The 14162-nt window shown below is 48.7% G+C and overlaps 1 protein-coding gene across 2 annotated transcripts in view; it reads right to left on the bottom strand.

The window, feature by feature from the left end:
- ATPAF1 (ATP synthase mitochondrial F1 complex assembly factor 1) overlaps positions 1–10475 on the bottom strand; it is a 28119-nt gene extending 17644 nt beyond the window's left edge. Inside the window, exons 1-4 of one of the 2 annotated variants that reach the window (XM_003482091.4) lie at positions 10010–10475; positions 6389–6497; positions 2288–2338; positions 831–893 (exon numbers count right to left, since the gene is read on the bottom strand). In XM_003482091.4, the coding sequence (XP_003482139.2) occupies positions 831–893; positions 2288–2338; positions 6389–6497; positions 10010–10341 (555 nt within the window). In that variant the 5' untranslated portion in view covers positions 10342–10475. The remainder of the gene's footprint in view (positions 1–830; positions 894–2287; positions 2339–6388; positions 6498–10009) is intronic. The other variant, XM_013999424.2, reaches the window with a different exon arrangement.

Below are 14162 nucleotides of genomic sequence, written 5' to 3'. Positions count from 1 at the left end.
TTTTTTGCTTTTTAGGGCTACACCCAAAGAATATGGACGTACCAGGCCAAGGGGTCGAACTGGAGCTGCAGCTGCAGGCCTACACCACAGCCACAGCAACGATGGATCCAAGCTGCATCTGTGACCTACACCGCAGCTTGTGGCAATGCCAGATCCTTAACCCACTGAGCGAGACCAGGGATTGGACCCACATCCTCATGGATACTAGTTAGGTTCTTAACCCGATGAGCCACAAAGGGAACTCCAAGCCACAAAGGGAACTTGGAGTATTGGTGTTCTCCGATACACCATGCAAAGTAGAACTTTCAGAATTGAACTGGTAAGGATATGATAGGGGAATGGGAGTGGCAGAAATGAGAGCAGGAAACCTATTCAGAAAGGTAGCACCTACGTTCTCTTGTGGTGCAGCGGGCTCAGGATCCAGCATTGTCACTGCAGCAGTCTGGCTCACTGCTTTGACACGGTTTGATTCCTGGTCTGGGAACTTCCACATGCCAAAGGTATAGACAAAATTTTTAAAAATTAAAAAGAAAGAAAGAAAGGTAATACAGCAATCCAGGAATAGAATAGCGATGATTTAAAATAAGATGTGGACAATAGGAATGAAAAGAAAGGAGAAATGTGAGTTTATTAGATACACAGGACGGAGACCAAGAAGAATAAATTTTCTTACTCACTAGTTTTCATGTAATTCATCATTTTTGCTTCCAACAACTGCCTTTCATTTTGACTAGACAGAGCTGCCAGGAAATGTGTACTCCCTTCTACTTTCAGATCTGGTTCACAGGGCACACATTTGATAAAGTACGCAACTTACTTTCATTCATTACCTGTTTTATTTCTTCTGCAGTTTTGTCTTTCACCATCTCAATGTTAAAGATTGAACTGAGAGTCTGAAAGAGAAAATAAATGGCAATTAACACCAACAATTAAAACAAAACAAAACAAAACACAGTTGGAGTTCCCGTCGTGGCGCAGTGGTTAACGAATCCGACTAGGAATCATGAGGTTGCAGTTCGGTCCCTGTCCTTGCTCAGTGGGTTAAGGATCCGGCGTTGCTGTGAGCTGTGGTGGAGGTTGCAGACGCAGCTCGGATCCCGCGTTGCTGTGGCTCTGGCGTAGGCCGGTGGCTACAGCTCCAATTAGACCCCTAGCCTGGGAATCTCCATATGCTATGGAAGCGGCCCTAGAAAAGGCAAAAAGACAAAAAACAAAACAAAAACAAAACACAGTTTAAGTCTATCTGAAAGCCATGTGGGAAGCAACCAGTCAGGAGAGTAAAGCAGATCTTCAATAATCGGAGAATGAGTTTAAGAAAACTCGCATGCTCAGAGAGGGGAGCCCCGGGCCGGGCAGATTTTCACAGTTCTACGTCCAGGGAGTTATCCATAGCCACTCTCAAATGTTTCACACTCACTTCATAAGCACTGCAGTGCTTTGCAGCTGGTCAGAGGAGAAAGTTTGGTTGCTACCTTTAATTTAACTGCCATTCTACCAGAAGCGGCTCCTTATCTGTAAATTAAATGACAGAGTAGGAGTTCCCGTTGTGGCTCAGTGGTTAGCAAACCTGACTAGCAAGCATGAGGATGCGGGTTTGATCCCTGCCCTCACTCAGTGGGTGAAGGATCTGGCGTTGCTGTGAGCTGTGGTGTAGATTGACGATGTGGCTCAGATCCCAAGCTGCTTTGCCTGTTGTGTAGGCCGACAGCTACAACTCTGATTTGACCCCTCGCCTGGGAACCTCCATATGCTGTGGGTGCAGCCCTAAAAAGCAAAAAAATTAAAAATTAAAAAAAAAATGAGTAAACATGTTTTGAGGTTTATTTTTGGCTGTACCCACAGCATGTTAAAGTTCCTGGGCCAGGGACTGAACCCAGGCCACAGCAGCAACCCAAGCCGCTGCGGTGAAAATGCCGGATCCTTTACCCACTGCTACAAGCGAACTCCAGCAGAAACACGTTTTTATTTGAGTTTTCAAAACTACGTCCTATAGAAAGGAAAGGTATCACTATATTTCCTTCACACTTCCTCTAGCACCCCCAGGGCCCATCCTATGCTAGGAATCCTATCAAAGTCACAACAGAATCGTAACAAAAATTCACAGAAATATGCAGCAGAAATGATCACAACTTTGTTAATCGACTCTTCTTCAACAAAACGTATTTCTCATCTCCATGGCTAGAAAACCGCAGACTCACTGAACCACAGTAAATATGCTGAAACTTGCAGCCTCTTATCATAGAGGCTCCCCATGACTTCAGATCAGAATATTAAATTAGAAGCCTACCTTGTCCTTGGTGAATCCTCTGCTCTTAGGCTGTTTCCCCAGGGTGTTTGTCTGAAATATACCATGGAACAGGATGTTACCTTATACTTTTAAGAAAAAAGCCACCGTCCCTAGGTGAGGATACCTCATTCAGTAATGTTGTACCTAAGTAACTTCTCTCCACTCTATATAGTAACTGCACATACTGTTCTAAGAGTTACTGTTTGTGAGACTTTTCTTCCACTGATTCTGAGACAGAGATGAGAAAGCAGTTCTGTCAGGAACCACCATCCGAATAGTGAGTCCATTCTATCCCTGCCATTCTGGATGATGGGATCCTTTCCAGGACGAGCCTGCTCGGGTTTCTTGTGCTCTGCTTCCCTGTGAGCCACAGAGGAGGTGAAAATGGAAAGATGTATTTTCCAAGCTGCTTCTTATCTGTGGCGGCACTCCTGAAGGCAGGCAGCCTCAGCAGAGTGATGAGTCTTTTCTAGTACTCAATCTTTTTTTTTTTTTTTTTTGTCTTTTGTTGTTGTTGCTATTTCGTGGGCCGCTCCCGCGGCATATGGAGGTTCCCAGGCTAGGGGTTGAATCGGAGCTGTAGCCACCAGCCTACGCCAGAGCCACAGCAACGCGGGATCCGAGCCGCGTCTGCAACCTACACCACAGCTCACGGCAACGCCGGATCGTTAACCCACTGAGCAAGGGCAGGGACTGAACCTGCAACCTCATGGTTCCTAGTCGGATTCGTTAACCACTGCGCCACGACGGGCACTCCTAAGATAATACCGATCTTAAGCATGATTATTTTATGTATCAGAAAGTGATGTTGATTAAATAACACAGTACTTTCACGTCACATCAACTTTAAGATAATTTTGAAGATGTTAAAATGTTAAAAAATAGTGGCCTTTTGAACCACTGAAATGACATAATTAAAATGATAGTTGAAACTGCATGTTAATCCACAACAAGTTAATAAAGCACTTAAACGGGTATTTTACTACTCTCCTACAGTTGCTTTGGAAATCTATGGGTGTTTGTTTGGGTTTTTTGTTATCACAGTAATTGACTGGATGGTGACACCTGCATGTATGGGGGGCAGTGGGGCCAAATGAGCTGCAGTTTTGCAGAAGAGTTCTACATAACGAAGACTCTTCCCTTATCTTGTACAGCTTTTCAATGTCTAGCCAGACATCCCTGTAAGAGAAAAACCTTTTTACAATTATCTGGGCCTAGGCTCTAACTTTGTTTTGCCTGCCTTCCTTCCTCTTTCTTTTTTTTAAACATGATTTTTGTAAATACTGAATTTTTCAGAAATGCAACTAGTCTACAACTTGAGAGAGGATTGTACATCATGGAATTTCCTGTGGGTCACTGATAACAACACTGTTTACGGTTTAGGAGTTTTAATAACTACCAGCACGACACCCTGCACCGGTTAGCACTGGCTGCTTATGAATTCATGGAGATTTTGCCCACAGGTGAAAGACCCTGAGGACTGTATTAGGCCTCACACCAGAGTTGTGCCCAAGAGCCTGCATACTGAAATCTGTACTTTAGGGAGTTCCTGCTGTGGCTTAGCGGTAATGAATGCGACTAGTATCCATGAGGATTCGGGTTCGATCCCTGGCCTTGCTCAGTGGGTTAAAGGACGTGCATTGTGAGCTGCTGTGTAGGTCACAGATGTGGCTCAGATCTGGCATTGCTATGGCTGTGGCATAGGCTGGCAGCTGCAGCTCCAACTCAACCTGTAGCCTGGAACTTTCATATGTCGCAGGTGTGGCTCTAAACAAACAGACAAACAAAAAATCTGTACTTTCTTTTAAAAATACTTTACTACAGTTAGGGCGTTATATTTATTTCCCCCCTTGAAGTTGTATGCGTAGGTGGGTTATATCGTCTATGTTTCATTTCAGGGTAGAGTAGGGAGAGTTAAATACAATTTACTATAAAAAGGGGGTGCTGGGTGTCATGTGGTGGGGAACCAGTGACTCAAAGAGAAGGCTTTGGGAAGGGAGCCATGAGCCTCCCTCTAGCTAAATAAGAAAGACAGTTAAATGAATATTTACCGAAGAGCTGCCATAATTTAATCTCCACTTATTCTGCATCTTGTCATCATAAAGCTGTATTTCTAAGTCTTGTAACAAAAAGGGGCAAAAAGTTTTCCCATAAAATATTGAAAGTTTATGATACAATAATATTTTCAATAGCTATTGACTTATAATTTTGACACAATAAATGTTTGTTATAGGAAATTACATTTGATAAAACATTTGTAGTAGGGAGTTGTTTGTTCATATAAAGTTGTAAACTGTGTTTTTCACAGGAGGTTGAATCTGCTCCCCTCCTTTGTAATGATTAACCCACTGACCGTTCTTATTCCAACTCAACCAGTTATTAAGAGACTGAGTAGATTCTCCTAAAATTCAGGATACCTAATGCAAAAAAGTTATTTTCCAAGAAAAATAAATACCTCATTTTACAATGCAGAATCCCAATTTTCCACTGTAACTACCTTGTTTCAGGCCCATGCAGCCCACACCTGGATATGTTCTCTCTGGCTTTGGCTTCTCCCATTCCATTCTGTGAACCGCCAGATTAGTATTTTTTGAATCACAGGTTGTGAAATCAATTCAGTAGATTGTGGTCAAAGATTTTTATTTTTTTTTAATTTTTTTAATTTTTTTTGCTATTTTCTTGGGCCGCTCCCCCGGCATATGGAGGTTCCCAGGCTAGGGGTTGAATCGGAGCTGTAGCCACAGGCCTACGCCAGAGCCACAGCAACGCGGGATCCGAGCCGTGTCTGCAACCTACACCACAGCTCACGGCAACGCCGGATCGTTAACCCACTGAGCAAAGGCAGGGACCGAACCTGCAACCTCATGGTTCCTAGTCGGATTCGTTAACCACTGCGCCACGACGGGAACTCCTGTTTTTTTTTCCCAAAGATTTTTAAAGGTGAATATTAGGAGTTCCTGTCGTGGCTCAGTGGTTAACGAACCCGACTAGTTCTGTGAGGGTGGGGGTTTGATTCCTGGCCTTGCTCAGTGAGTTAAGGATCCGGTGTTGTCATGAGCTGCGGTGTAGGTCACAGACACGGCTTGAATCTGGCGTGGTTGTGGCTGTGGTGTAGGCCATCAGCTATAGCTCCAATTTGATCCCTAGCCTGGGAACCTTCATATGCCTCTGGTGTGGCCCTAAAAAGACCAAAAAAAAAAAAAAAAAAGAAAGAAAAGAAAAGAAAGAAAATTATATAAGAGCACACTGCATGTGAAAGTAAGCATTGTTTTGTAAAAATTTTGTTTCAGTTATAATCATATACATATGTGTGTAATGAATTGCAGTGTAAGATGTATTTGTTACTATGGGTCATGGTCAAAAAGTTTGAGAAGTACTGCATTCGATTAATTTTCCTATGTAGTGGTCCCTCAGTAGCAGTGAGGGATTGGTTCCAGGCCCCTGAAGACCCTGTGGGTGCTCAAGTCTCTTAAATAAGACGGTGGAGTATTCGCATATACCCTACATACATCTTCCTTTATACTTTTTAAATCATCTCTAGATTACTTAAAACACCTAATACAATGTAAATAGTTGTAAATAAAATAAATGCTATGTAAAGAGCTGCCTGCAAGTGGCAAACTCGAGTTTTGTTTTTTGGAACTTTCTAGAGTTTTTTTCCTGAATATTTTCTACCTATGGCTGGTTGAATCATAGATTCGGAATCGGTGGATACAAAACCTGCAGACAGGGAGCTTTCAACATGCTTTTCTGTAGCTCCGATTCTTGTCTAAGGATGAGAAGAGCAAATACGTATTTAGCAAATACGTATTTCTTCCCTGATCCCTACAGCCCACTCTCCCGTGTGCCTTGCCTTGCCCACCCAACCATACCCTCTGGGGGCAGAGGCTACTCTTTTACCCCCTTCCATCTCCACCACGACCATGGTACCTCACCAGAAAAAGCAGAACACCATTTATGGACAGAGCCTGAGCTGAGTAGAGGGAGTCTGTGTTCAGTTTTTCCAGCTGACCCCTCAATGACCCTACTCCCCAAATGAGGGTCAGGAGTGGGGGTTTAAAGCACTGGTAAGCCAACAACACAGAAGGGGGCAGGTGCTACCTTCTCTTCCACGCATTTGATAAAGTCGCCTTGCTTGGAGTGCCCCACTGGCTGCTTCCGAAACTCACTGCGCTTCTCCAGTCGGGACTCAAAAGCAACTGGGTCAGACCTGATCAAACATAAACCAAAGGTTAGACCACCTGGGCCTTTCTGGATTTTGAAATAACAAAGCACTATGTTCCACTTCCACAGAGAGAGGACAGAGACATTCAGAGGCTGAAAGAGTCTTCATTTAGTTAGGCCCGATCACTCGCATACAAATCAGGAAAGTGGCAAAGGAATCTACTCACTCAATTGTTATTAATCCTCTAGGGGCCTGTTTAACATCTTTCTCCTGCAGGATGTTCCCTAAGGTGACACAGGGCTTGGTCCCTCAGGTACTTAACACTCTGGGTACTTGGAATTTGAATCCTTAAGATGGAAAGGGTACTTTGTGGTCATCTTGCTCGGTCACCTCCTCAGATAGGAATCCCAGGTGTCAAGCTTTTACCGGAACACATCTAGTTCTTAGACATCTCCCCTGCCTCTCCCACCAGAAGAAATGTTCCCACAGAATAAAGCTCTGTTCATTTAGATCCCGCAGATTCAGAGGCTTTGGGCAGCCCATTCTGCAGATTTAACACCTGAGTTCTCTCTGACTCTCTCTCCAAAGAACCTACTTCTGTTGATGGAATATTAGAATTTGTCCTTTATGTCAAAATGGGGCTGGTTTTCAGCCCGGAAGCCCAGTTTGGGGCTGCCATCTGTTAAGAATTCTTCAGGGTATGTAGCTGACAATGTTTGGCTATGCACACTTTGGTGAAGATGTCACCCAGGGACCCCAAATCCTGGGCCGTGGGAGCTGTAGTGTCACGGGTGAGGTTGCAGAACCAAGGACATCTTGGTCAAACCTCAGATGGAGTCCTTCCCGGTCAAGGCACTGCAGGGAACTCCTCTGCCACAAAACTCCTTTTGATAGTGACTGAAACGCCATCCCCTTCACTGCCGTGTACTTGGGCAGATCCTTCTCCCTCCAGAGTTGGCCAGCTCCTCCTCAAGGAAGAATTGCACCAGGAGTCCCGCTTGGTAGGGTGTGGAACCTGCCTGGCCAGGGCTGCACGTCTCAGGACCAAGGTCAGTGCTGCCAGTGCTAACACCTGCACCTAGGCCTGTGCTGTGAGAGGATGGAGAGGCAAGGGGTGGCCTATGTAGCGGAGCCCCATGAACTCCCACCTTAGGCATCTTTCATTATTAAAACATTCTGAGGAGTTCCCTCGTGGCTGAGCGGGGTAAGGATCTGGCATGGTCACTGCTGTGGCTCTGGTTTGATCCTTGGTCCCAGAACTTCCATATGCTCTGGGTGCGGCCAAACAACCTCCCCACCCCCAAACCACTCCAAGTCAATCTCTTGGTACCTTTCACCCACCCACCCCTCACTGCCCCAGGAATAAGAGAAAATGTCCAATTCTTTTTAGGAGTATCTGAACACTGCTCTTAGGTCACCTCCTAAGTTTCTCATCTCTTCATACACATGTGATCTGTGAACCTGTGGACTCGGCTGATTTGTGCACACTCTAGATACAGTGGGCCTAAACTAGAGCAGGTCCTCCCAGCTCCCCAGTGCAGAGTGTGGTGCAAAAACCCAGACACCCGACTAGAATGAGGTCTGCAGAGCACACAGCCTTGCTCTGCTGTTGATTCACTCTTGACTTTTAGCTGGTGCTTCAAGAGCCCAGGCTTCAGGGAGGACGGCCCAGCACTACCCAGTTAGGACAGTAATTCCTTCGAAAACATCTCAGGACAACCTCCCTGTTTGGTCCCCGTTCCTTCTTTCCTTAACTTGTCCCAGGCTCAACGGATCCTTTTGTGGCCCAGCTTTCATTTCGCGTCTCCCTTTTCCTCTACCTCGCATTCTTTTCCTTCTTGTGGCCACACAGTCTGCCCTCTCATCTCACTCAACTTCTAGGACCTATCCCATTGTCTCTCCTTTTCACTCATTCAACAAACTTGACTTGTTTCTTGCCTGTTGGTTAACTTGCTAGGCTCTGGGGACACAGAAATGAGTCCCTACCTCAAGGAGCTTACTGCCTAGAGGGACCAAAAGCCATGTAAATAAGTACTTTAGAGAGCTAGGATTAGAATGAAAATTTGCTCAAATATTCTCAAATGGTTGAGGTGGTGTCACACCTCTGTATTTTTGTTTATGCTGCTGCTCCCTTTACCTGGAACACCTGCCCCCGACATCAGTCCTTTATTCCTTGGTGCTAGACCATGGCGCACAAAGAAGTTTTGCTGTCCATGAAGCTAGGGAGACTGGCAAGTACTAGAGCATGAGGGCCTTGTACGGAACACTAAAGGTACGGACATTATCCGACGTCCGGGCTGCCCTGCAAAGCCAGTGTTCAGGGGGCAGCAGTATGTGTAAACATTGACAGGCATGATCTAGTGAAGAAGGAAAGTAAAAGCATTCACTCATTTGTTCATGAACAAGCATCAGTGGGAGCTGTGAAGTGTGCAGAGTGTGAACAGACCACTCTTCTGAGATGCTTGTCTGTGAAAGGGATCAGGGAGAAGCAGCTAAAGAAGAATGTTTGGGTCCAGAAAAAGTTTTAAGATGACAAATACTTGCGTGCATCTGCATACTGTCGGAAGGAGAGCAAAAAGACTCATTCATCTATTCTGTTATTCTTTCCAAGAAAGATCACTATAGCAGCAGCCAGACCGACTGGGGGTGGAGGGGGCCAAGCCTGGAAGTGCGGCAGCTGAGTTAGAGGATGACTAAAGTAGTCTAGGTGAAGATGAACCAGTAAACGAAGGCTGTAAAAGTAGAGCTGAGACAGAAAGTAAAAACGTTGCAGAATCAGTCTTAGGTTGCCTTTCATTAGACAACTGCCTGCCTGGCCCAGCCGGTCAGATTCTCTGCCAAGCCCCTTTAATTTTCACTTCTGATCTCCCTTAGCTCTTCCCAGCTGAACTCTTTGGGCCCTCCATGGCCTCCTTATACTCACCTCAATCCCCTCTCATCTCCAGGTTTTTCCCTCTGGAAGGTGAAGGGTAGCATTAAGAGCCCTGGATTCCAAGTCAGACAAATACCAACCAGCTGTGTGACCTCTGGCAGGCCTTTTACCTGCTCTGGTCCTGCGTTTCCTCATCTTAAAGACAGGATGCGACAGAGAGCCAAGAGTGACGCTCTTAATCTTTGATGCCCTGCTGCCTTGCAGTCAGAGTTCTCAGCTAGGAGCCTGGGAACCCAAATTCTAGGCCAGGCTTCAGCTGACTCGATATGTGACCTTGAGCAAGTCAGGTCCCTTCTCTGGAAGGCTCCATGTTCCCACTTCGATAGTGAGGACAGGCCATCTCAAGATGTCACCTCTTGAGGTCTGTCATGAGAGTCGACCTCAGCGTCTTGAGAACTAAAGCAGAACGACAAGTGGTGCTTCGCAGCCTCTTCGGCTCTCACACTAGCTGTGTGATCTTAGGCAAGTGACGCAGCCTCTCTGAGCCTAGACACCCATCTGCAGAGTGGGAACAGTACCAGTGGTCCCCTGGTAGGGCTGCCAGAGGGACTGAGGATGCCAGATACAGACACATCAGAAGCGCGGGCCACGCGCCGCCCTCCTCCCGCCCGTCGCCGGCCCGCACCTGCGCAGCTGCTGGATCTTGTCGCGGTAGCGGTCGTAGAAGGGATTGGCCTCGAGCTCGGCCTCGACCCCGCTGCCGTCAGCGCCCCCCGCGGGGCGGCCGGAGCCGCGGCGCACCGGGAACACGCGCAGCTGCGCGGGGGACACCAGCCCCAGGCCCAGGGCGCGGCTGCGCACCGCGCACAGGCCGCGGTAGAGGCCGGCCACCTGCAGGACCGCCGGGCCCGCGCCACCCGTCGCCGCCACCGCGGCAGCCATGGCCGCCCCCACCTTCTCCTCCTCCGCCTCCTCGGGCGCGTCGGCCTCGGCCCGCGACCCGCGCGCCCGCTCCATCGCCCTCCGGGTCCGCCGCGGCCGCACTCCGGCAGCGAGGTTCCGCGCGCACAAGGTTCCGGGGCCGGGGAAAGGCGCCTCCCGCCCGCGCCCCACTCCGGCCCCTGGTGCTCTGCGGCTCCAGCGTCCCCGCCCGACTCCTCCCCGAGCCCGGGACCAGCAGGCCCTGCGCGCCAAGTGTCATCGGACCTGCTGGTCCTCACCGAGCTTGAGAGATTTGTCCAAGGGCTGGCATCTTGTCAAGGTGCCTGATGTCTTCCTCTGCTTCCTAACACCCACCTTGAACGCCAGCCAAACTGAACTACTCTTCTCCCCAAAGAGACACCTGGATTTGTCCCTGACAAGTCTTTATTGGAGATAAAGCAACTGGAATGCTCTCTCTCCCCCCCACCCCTCGCCCCCAATGCCTGCCATCACCCTGAAGTGCCAGTGAGCTCCTGAGGTCCAGGACAGTGACGTCAGCATCTGTGTCCCAGGTGCCCAAGCACAGGCTAAGGCCTGGGCAGGCCCGCTGTGATGGCACTGATCAGTCTGCTTTCATTATGATTATGATTATGATTTTTAGGGCCGCACCCAAGCCTCAGAGGTTCCCAGGCTAGGCATCTAAGGTTCCCAGGCTTGGGGTCTAATTGGAACTACAGCTGCCGGCTTACACCACAGCCACAGCCACACCAGGTCAGAGCTGCATCTGGGACCTACAGCACAACTCACGGAGACGCTGTATCTTTAACCCATTGAGCAAGGTCAGGGATCGAACCGGCAACCTCATGGTTCCTAGTTGGATTCATTGCCCCTGAGCCACTACAGGGACTCCAGTCCATCTTTGTGAAAGTATTCCTCTTTGGGCCTTACCTGATAGAAACTGTTTTTGAATGGTGGGCCTCTACCCAGCAGGGACAGTGCCTTCAATGCTGCTCAGTCCAACCTACATTTATGGAGATGGGCTCTGGGCCCTGGCCTGTGCTGGGAGTGCTGTGGGAAACTCTGAGATGAGCACGTCCTTTATATTCTTTATACCACGACCTTATTTTATTTTCTTCATAGCAGTTATGATTACCTGAAATTCTTAGGTGTTTATTTCCTGGCATATATTAATTCATGGAGCTTACATTTTAGTGGGTGAGGCACAATAAATATAAATATATAGGCAGTGATACATGTTATGCAGAAAAACAAAGTAGGCTATGAGAGACAGAGATAAGGGGACCCTTGAGCAGAGACCTAAAGGAAACGAGGGAATGGTCTGTATGAATATCTGGGGGAAGAGCCCAGCGGATAAAGGGAACGGCAAGTGCAAAGGCCTCGATGCAGGAGCATGCTTTGCCATGCTTGTGGACTAGTAAGGAGGTTATTGTGCAAAGGAAGTTTGATCGCCAGGGCTTTGTAGGCTTTGGTTAAGGACTTTGGTTTTAAATCTAAGTGAGATGGGAAGTCACTGTAGGTTCTGAGTAGAGAAGTGCCACTTTTAAAAAGGGTTATTCTCGGGAGTTCCCATCATGGCTCGGTGGTTAACGAATCCGACCCTGGCGTCGCTCAGTGGGTTAAGGATCCGGCGTGGTGAGCTGTGGTGTAGGTTGCAGACACGGCTCGGATCCCGCGTTGCTGTGGCTCTGGCATGGGCCAGTGGTTACGGCTCCGATTGGACCCCTAGCCTGGGAACCTCCATATGCCACAGGAGCGGCCCAAGAAATGGCAAAAAATAAATAAACAAATAAAAAATAAAAAGGGTCATTCTGACCGCTGGTGGAATATAGCGTGAAGGGGGCAAGAATGCAAGCTCTCTCAAGGATGAAAAGTCTTTCCTAGTTTACCTGGGACTTTCCTGGCTTTAGCATCGAAAGTCCTATGTCCTGGAACCTGCCTTGGCCCCAGGCAAACCCGGGATGGTTGGTCACAGGGAGACCAGGTGAGACAGAGTCATGCTTGGACAAAAGTGATAGTGATGGGAAAGTGGTTAGATTCTGGGTAGGTTTCTTTTTTGGGGGGTCTTTTTAGGGCTGTACCCATGGCATATGGAGGTTCCCAGGCTAGGGGTGGAATTGGAGCTGTAGCTGCTGGCCTACACCACAGCCACAGCAATGCAAGATCCAAGCTGTGTCTGTGACCTTTACCACAGCTCACGACAACACCGGATCCTTAACCCACTGAGCAAGGCCGGGGATCAAACCTGTGTCCTCATGGATACTAGTCAGATTCATTTCTGCTGAGCCATGATGAGAACTCCCGGGGTAGGTTTTGAAAGCAAAGCCTAAAGATTTTGCTACTGGGGTAAATGTGGGTGTGAGACAATTGAAGACATCAAGGGTGACGGTCAGGCCTGAACAGCTGGAGGAAGAGACTTGCCATTTACAGTGAGGAGGAAGGCTGGCGTGGCTCTTGGAGGCTGGAGGATTAGGAGTTTGGTTGGGGACCTGGTAACTTAATGCGATAACTTATCTTAAGTTTGAGATCACTTAATAGACTGGCCAGGAGGGCTTTCAACCTGCCTTTTGGGTATGTGAGTCTGGAGATACAGCATTAGAGTTGTCCGTGTAGATGGGATATTTAAAGCCATGCGTGTGAGCACCATCACGGAGGAAAGGAGTGTAGATAGAGGGTGAGGACTGAACCCGAAGGCACACAACATTTAGAGATCAGGAGGAACTAGCAAAGGAGTCTGCAAAGCGGGAGCTGGTGACCTGGAGCCAGTGGGGGGAGCCCAGAGTAAGTGGAACCTGGAGGGAAATCTGTGCAAATTAGTGCCCCAAGTCACATGCTGGGGCCTGAAAGAGGGAAGCAAGAAGCCAAGCGGCTGAGCTGGTCCTAGTGGTGCAACCTCTGGGGAGGCTGACTTGGGCTTAATTAGGGCAGGATTTTCTGAGTTCCTGTAAGGTGCCTCTGAAGGTGTGAGCAAGTCACTGAGCCAAGCAATTCCCCAGGGATCAGTGCTGGGTAGGGGAGATCTGCCAAGCATCTGATGGGAGTTGGCCTAGACAAGTCTCAAAGTGCCTTCCAACTGGAGGTGGTGGGATTCTGGGATGCCAACCGAACGAGTGCTTGTCAGAGAGCAGATGGTATTGAGCTGAGCCTTGAAGGATAAGCAGCTGTTCAGTGGGGCTGGGGGTGGTGGTGGAAGGGGACATGGGGAGGGGTACTCACGCCTAGGTGGGGGAGCAGTAGGAGCAAAGCTCCAGCAGCGTTGAGTAAGCAGGGGCTGTTGAGGAGTCTGGCCTGGTCAGAAGGCAGAGGTGTGTGAAGGACGAGGAGAAAGGTGAGGCTAGAAAGAGAGGTAGGGCCAGAGGCCGGGAGGTCCCATAGGGCCTCATGCCCAGGAATATGTGCCAGCACTTGCTGAAGGAAGGTAATGAAACTAAAGAGAGGCTGTAAAGGAAGGAGCTGCTGACCACACAGTTCCCCTGAGTGGGTTGTCTCTTTGGTCCTGGAGGACTTAAGGGCAGGGTTGCCCAGTGCTCTGCGTGCTCCCTGCACCAGTCCCCCGGGGATGGGTATCCACTGACAGCTCTTTAAAGCCGAGGGAATGATAAGCCCCTGAGGGACCTAGGGCCCTTTCCCGGGGGCTGCTCTATAGGTCAGGGGTCGGGGCCGACAGTCCCCGGTAGAAGCAGTAGAAATGTACCATGCCCAGGAAACCCACGGGTGGAGTCCCCTCCTTCCATTAGACGTCACAATGCTGCCCTTGGATGCCGCGTGCTCAGAACCCAGTGACCCGCCTTTAGGGAACAATGGGGCCCCGGCATTCTGGGGACTTCTACTGGTTAGACAGATGGGTAGGTGAGCTCTCCCTCCCCAGAGCCATCAGCCAGGTACCAAGGCTCAACCTT

Source organism: Sus scrofa, chromosome 6 (assembly GCF_000003025.6).
Source record: "Sus scrofa isolate TJ Tabasco breed Duroc chromosome 6, Sscrofa11.1, whole genome shotgun sequence".
In the NCBI taxonomy this organism is placed as follows: Eukaryota; Metazoa; Chordata; class Mammalia; order Artiodactyla; family Suidae; genus Sus; species Sus scrofa.
This window is presented reverse-complemented; position numbering and strand designations above follow the sequence as displayed.